The sequence below is a fragment of the Dendroctonus ponderosae genome, unplaced genomic scaffold, assembly GCF_020466585.1.
Source record: "Dendroctonus ponderosae isolate FM_Combo_2020 unplaced genomic scaffold, Dpon_F_20191213v2 Dpon_F_20191213_7, whole genome shotgun sequence".
Lineage (NCBI taxonomy): Eukaryota > Metazoa > Arthropoda > Insecta > Coleoptera > Curculionidae > Dendroctonus > Dendroctonus ponderosae.
In genome coordinates this window covers 4,304,726-4,310,663 of record NW_026018916.1, presented here as the reverse complement: position 1 = coordinate 4,310,663, position 5,938 = coordinate 4,304,726, and the positions used below count along the sequence as shown (strand labels likewise).

The 5,938-nt window shown below is 41.1% G+C and overlaps 2 protein-coding genes across 4 annotated transcripts in view; one reads left to right on the top strand and one right to left on the bottom strand.

Annotated features, from left to right (window-relative positions):
• LOC109537738 (SH3 domain-binding protein 5 homolog) overlaps nucleotides 1-1,956 on the top strand; it is a 3,851-nt gene extending 1,895 nt beyond the window's left edge. For both annotated transcript variants that reach the window (XM_019904607.2, XM_019904606.2), the window contains exons 4-9: nucleotides 423-600; nucleotides 658-776; nucleotides 832-993; nucleotides 1,049-1,178; nucleotides 1,231-1,460; nucleotides 1,520-1,956. In XM_019904607.2, the coding sequence (XP_019760166.1) occupies nucleotides 423-600; nucleotides 658-776; nucleotides 832-993; nucleotides 1,049-1,178; nucleotides 1,231-1,460; nucleotides 1,520-1,669 (969 nt within the window). In that variant the 3' untranslated portion in view covers nucleotides 1,670-1,956. The remainder of the gene's footprint in view (nucleotides 1-422; nucleotides 601-657; nucleotides 777-831; nucleotides 994-1,048; nucleotides 1,179-1,230; nucleotides 1,461-1,519) is intronic.
• Nucleotides 1,957-1,996: 40 nt separating this feature from the next.
• Nucleotides 1,997-5,730, bottom strand: LOC109537737 (alcohol dehydrogenase class-3). 2 transcript variants are annotated; one of them, XM_019904605.2, is made up of 7 exons: nucleotides 5,584-5,730; nucleotides 5,285-5,528; nucleotides 3,584-3,804; nucleotides 2,703-2,919; nucleotides 2,380-2,646; nucleotides 2,180-2,318; nucleotides 1,997-2,125 (listed from the first exon to the last, which is right to left on the bottom strand). In XM_019904605.2, the coding sequence occupies exons 1-7, from the start codon at nucleotides 5,599-5,601 to the stop codon at nucleotides 2,092-2,094; spliced, it is 1,140 nt and encodes a 379-aa protein (XP_019760164.1). In that variant the 5' UTR covers nucleotides 5,602-5,730; the 3' UTR covers nucleotides 1,997-2,091. The 2 variants fall into 2 exon arrangements, with proteins under 2 accessions (XP_019760164.1, XP_019760163.1); XM_019904604.2 differs by lacking the exon at nucleotides 5,584-5,730 and having other exon boundaries at nucleotides 5,285-5,549.
• Between the last annotated feature and the right edge of the window lie 208 nt (nucleotides 5,731-5,938).

Sequence of the window (5,938 nt, the reverse complement as noted above, 5' to 3'; positions counted from 1 at the left end):
ACGCAAATCTAAAACTTCTTGAATTCAAGCATTTTTTGAGAAAACTGCCAACATTTTCTTATCCATGGTTCACTTTCTAAAAAGGCCATTTATTTTTGTCTAGAATGATGTACAAATGAGCGTTCTTACTCATTTTGCCTCCGAGAAATGAGCAAAAACGGGACGGAAAACAAGAAATTTTGCAATAATCTTACGCCACCCTTGCACAAAACGACGATAATTTTTCAATTCATCCAAAGCTGGATCTGCCCCTGTATTTATGCCTATTTAGTCCAGGGGAAGGCAATACATTTTTTGGAAAACTCAGTAGTTTTTTCTCGGAAAGCCACATCCGATTCCCCATATTTACGACGGTTGAAAGTTTCGCAATTTTACGGCTGAAATAATATTAATAATAATATAAAACATTTGATGGCTCAAAGGAGGCAAACACCACGTTTCGCATGCTCCTCAATGAGTCTACCAGGCGGCTAAAATTGCTCACCAAACGCTTGGGCAGTTGCATAGAAAAGGCGCGGCCCTACTACGACCTGCTGGAGATTGCGAAAATGCAACAAAAACAGTGCCAGCAAGCGGCTTTGCACTATCAAAAGGCCAGTGGTGAGCAGTTTTAATTAATGCGCCTAAATTCCCAATAATCCAGTCGTTTTCTTCTAGGGATTCATGCAGCGGCAAAGGAAACGGTGGCTTTGGCCGAACAGCGGTTCTTAACAAACCAGCACGAGTGGCAGTTTGACAATGCTTGGCAAGAAATGCTTAATCATGCTACTATGAAGGTAAAAGCCTCGATGTTTCTGAGAAAATATGAATCTAATTCTCGCCCGAGTTCAGGTGATGGAGGCCGACACACAAAAGGCCGAGAGGGGCCGGGAGCACCAAATCAAAGCCACCATATACAAGGAAACTGAGGAAAACCTGAAGCAGCTCGAAGAGAAGTTGCAGAAATTCATCATCAAATCTCGGCCGTATTTCGACGAGAAGGTTCTATGCCAGGTACAAATAGTCGAGTGCACCAAACCAGCTTTGAAGCGAATTAAACCATTTCCAGGAGCAGCTGAACACTCAAAAGCAGAGAATCGAGGGCATTAAGCAAGAAATTGCCAAAACCAAAAACTTCTACTCGCAAACGCTGAAAAACTTGGAACAAATCTCGAACGAAATCCATATGAAGCGCCAAGGTACAAAACGACTTCAGCCTTCCAACAGTCTTATTTTACAGCCTGTTTGTAGGAAAACAATGCGAAAACGATCTGCTGACCAGACCCCGAGAGCCCGGAGTGGGTGCTGAACTAAGCCAAAGCTTTGAGGAGACTCCAACTCACAAAACAGCGAAAAACATGAGCTCGTTGCCGGATATAACAGCCGAACTTGATCGATGCGAGATCTGTAGCGTTGCCACCACCAGCTCGGCTGTTAGCGAGAAAGATCCCGGCGAGAATATTCACGAAGATCTGGAAGAGGTGAGTGTGCTAATCAAGGGGAAGTTCTTCAAACGAAATAAGCCTATGTGGGCTTTCAGGTGAAAGCCATCTTGCGAAACATGCGATCGGAAAACGCTGATGGAAAAGACGAAGATGTTTACGTATCGGAGCTCCACATCGGACACATCAATTCGGGTAATGATGCAATAAACTCAACTGGAAGTAGGCCTGGCAGCAGTTTGCATTGACTGCACTGATATTAACATAGAAACGTATGTATATAAATAATATTGGGTCTTGAAATCTCATTGTTAGCAACGTTTTGGAATTGATATTAATTTTCTTGCCCACATGGTTCCTGTTAATGTTGTAGAGTTTCAGTTGAAGCACCTTTTCGCAATGGAATCTTGATGTATGTATTCCAGTCACAAATTTTGTTTTGTTGTATATTTTCCGACATTTTATAGATTTTTGAAACCAATTTGAATAAGTTAAACTTGATAAGTGGCGTGGATTAAACATGTTTGTTAAACTAGTGGCACTTGTTCTTTTCCGCTCCCGATTTAGCAAGTTAATCAAGTGACAAACAATAAACTTTATTTGTGAAGGTGCAACAGGTATTAGATCTGGTACTAGATAGATAATGGATATTCGGTGCGTTTCAGCTGGATTATTCCTTGTTGATGGTCAAGACGGCGCGAATACTGCAAAAAACACGTTAAGTACTTTTGCGTTATGCAACTGATCAATCTTCCAACCTTTCGCCTTTGTGCATCAAATGGAAGGCTTCATTAATTTGGTCCCATGGCATGGTGTGTGAAATGAACTCGTCCAGTTTCACCTTTTTGGCCAAATAATCATCAACCAGTTTGGGGACACTGTCTATGCTCTTCCACCCTAAAGACCCCAAAAATGTAAAGTATTAACGCGGCGCGTTTCACCACTAGCAACTTTTTACCTCCGAAGGCTGTGCCCTTCCATACACGCCCAGTAACCAATTGGAAAGGCCTGGTGCTGATCTCCTGGCCAGAGGCCGCAACTCCCACAATAGTGGAAACACCCCAACCCTTATGGCAGGCCTCCAAAGCCTGTCTCATTGTTTGCACGTTGCCGACGCATTCGAAGGTGTAATCCAGGCCTCCATCAGTCAGCTCCACCAGGACGTCTTGCAATGGCTTCTCATAGTCTTTCGGGTTCACGAATTCGGTGAACCCGAACTTTTTGGCTGTGTTAAATTAGACGGTAGAACAAGCGGCTTGGAAGCATTGGCCATGTTCTTACCGACTTCAAATTTGGAGGGATTAATATCGACGCCGATGATTCGGGATGCTCCGGCCAATTCGCACCCCAGCCCCACAGCAAATCCAACCGCTCCCAAGCCCCAAACGGCGCAAGTGCTTCCCTTTTCCACTTTTGCGGTATTTAGGGCTGCGCCGTATCCCGTGGGGACTCCACAGCCAAGAAGGCACACTTTATCCAAGGGGGCTTTAGGGTTGATCTGAGAAAAGAATTCAATTGATTATATCCAACCATTTCTTGAACGAACTTTTGAAAATTAAGGCATTTGTTCTTTTGAAAGCGTCGAAAGTTTGGAAATATGCGATCAGTCGTATTGATGAAGGGTTCAGAACTGTCTTTCTCAAAAGTAATGCTAACAGTGTAGCGGGAAGACCTTCAGAGCACCTTTTTAAGAGCGGACTTGTTAGTCACTGTTACGAAAAATTCCTGTAAATATTTGGTTTAGAACGGGGCTACTGCCAAGCATCAATGAATAAGTAACGGTTGTAACAGCCTTGGTCGCATTTCTGGTTGTTTGATTGCATTTTTTGACTTCCAAAAACATCATGGGCCCGGAAATTTCACAATCTTAAGAATTAGACGCGGGCACCAGCAATAGAAAAACCAATTTGCATTTTAGTTGCAAAATAATCCCCTGTCCATGAAAAAAAGCATATCAATCGAAGTTAACAAAACGAACAGCAAATAACATAATTATCCGGTTTAATTACACACTGATAAGTGCCAGAGGTCACAAAATTCTAGAAAGTCAATGAATGTTTATGCAATAAACAGTAGCTGAAATGCAATTAGTGTTTATTAAAAGAACTTTTGGCTTTGATATTAAGAAATGAACGTAAGCAAATTGGAAAAAAATAGCTTACCTTGGCGACTGAAATATCAGCTACCACAGTATACTCGCTAAAGGTGGACGTTCCCATAAAATGGAACAAAGTTTGGCCCTTGCAGCTGAATCGAGATGTTCCATCGGGCATCACCCCTTTGCCTTGAGTCACTCGGATTTTCTGGCAAAGGTTGGTTTTGGGGGACTTGCAGAATTTGCACTCTTTGCATTGGGGAACGTACAAGGGGATCACATGATCACCTAAATTGAAAAGGAAAACTTTCAGAAGATTTATATTTTGAAGAATAAATCGCTTTAAAATGAGAATGTTGCATCAACTTTTCGCTAGTGCACGATTCTCTCAAACGTAAAGAATGTGACCAAAAACTAAACTTTTCATAAAAGCCCACACTCATTTGCAGTTATTACTCAGGTTTTGTTAACACTTTCAAAGCGCGATATTGTTTGCCTAAATACAGAGCTCGAGAAATACTAATCTTAGGTACCCCCAGAACATGTTTCGAGCCTATTAGCCCTCATCAGCTGGGTTTAGCCTGAAAAGAACACCCCCGAAACCTCTACTTTATGTCGCCCATGTATTTTACCACAACGTAAATTGAGCGACTAATAATTATGTAAAGAAAACGTCTGAGGTCTCTGTTTTCACCCGATTTAAGCCGTGTGAATTTTTTGCTTCATGCCTCCTTAGGTGTTTAGTTGCACTACATAAAGAAGTGATTTTCGCTTCCAGAATATTGGGCTTTTCCTCGAAATAAGCATTGATCCAAAAGATAAATTTGAAGAACATTTGCTTTCAATAGCCCTTCTTTTCATACGTTCTGGGAGTGCCTGAGATTAGCATATTTAGAGAGCTGCACCTACTTGCACCTGGACCCTTTAATGATGGCAAAAGTTTCATTGTTCTTCAAACATTTGTTGCTTGTTTATTAAACACGCACTAACTTTTCAGTTTCTTAATAAACAATTATGTAATTTAAATAGAAAAATTGCACATTTGAATGTATTTTTCGATCCTAATCAAATTTTCTGGTGCGAGTGTTAGGTATTCTCTTGAATCAAATTAACATTTAAGAAATTTCGCATACAACAAAAATTGAATACCTAATAAAATGTTTCACGGATATTTTTGCGACTTCATTGCTCCAGAAATTATAATTTTCCTTTGAATTGATTAGTCATGCCCTTCTAACACGTTGAAAGCACGAAGGGGCTCTTGTTTGAATACAAAGGCACCGATTGGAGCGCACCTTTATTCAATCTAGGCCTTGGCCTCTTTAAGCTTCCAAATAATCGAACTTTTTACACATCAAGTTCATTAAAATCCTACGTTTGCAAATAACAATATAGAAGAATACCAAGAAAACTAATTTCCTTTGCACTCGAATGCATTTTTCAATAAAAAACGACATTTTTCAAAAGGAAATCTAGATAAAACCGGATTAACGATGCTCTGGTACGTTTCCAGCATTTAGTGCATTAATTAGTTTTTTCAATGAGTAACCAACTAATTACGCATTTAAATAAACAATTATTGTTACTGAATGTTGTGCAATTTTCAACTTCAGTGCAAATATAAATAAACAGTGAGAATTATTAAATTCCTACTGTTTGTTAATTGGCAATAGCCAAGGCTTTTGGTCCCTTCAGGGGCGAAAATCCCTCAAATTCCCCACTCAAAGCAGCACTTTACAATAAAATGGAAATTCCAATGACACATCACCTGGCTTCACACTGGTTACACCTTCTCCAACACTCTCGACCACTCCAGCCCCTTCGTGGCCCAGCACGACTGGAAAGATTCCTTCTGGATCAGCACCACTTAGGGTGTAGGCGTCTGTGTGGCAAACCGCCGTGTAGAGGATCTTGATACGGACCTCGTGGGCCCTTGGGGGCTCCACCTGGATGGACTCGAATTTCAGCTCCTCCTTGGGGCCCCAGGCGACTGCTGCCTTGCATGTTATAACCTGCAAAAGCGGATTTTGCATAAAACGTTCCGGGGAGGGCTGTGGAGACACTTACTTGACCGACTGTCGACATTCTACCTTGATTATCAGTGTGCTGTTGAAACTGAACTGAGAAACTTGCTTAGTTTGTTATTTTATTTAAGCGACAAACTCTGGAAGAAGTTTTCCCCCTCTTTGTTTCTCGCTGCGGGATAGAACAGGATAGACGAAAATCACTGGGAGGCCATAACCTTAAATGACAGTTAGTGCATTATTTAAATAATGAACACATGACCTGAAGATCAAATAATATTAACTATAGTGACCTTTCTGGCTTCAAAGGGCTGTAAAATTGATGTAGGAACCCTATTGAAGGTTCCTGAAAGCGAAGAAAACTCCGCCAAGGTCATATTTATTTACGTAAAATTGTC

Excerpts from the sequence above, each read along its gene's own strand:
- LOC109537737 (XM_019904604.2), bottom strand. The coding sequence starts at position 5,549 with ATGCAAAATCCGCTTTTGCAGGTTATAACATGCAAGGCAGCAGTCGCC. Across the intron at positions 3,805-5,284 it reads TGTAACCAGTGTGAAGCCAG|GTGATCATGTGATCCCCTTG; the intron begins GTGATGTGTCAT and ends TTTTCAATTTAG. Across the intron at positions 2,920-3,583 it reads CTGATATTTCAGTCGCCAAG|ATCAACCCTAAAGCCCCCTT; the intron begins GTAAGCTATTTT and ends TTCTTTTCTCAG.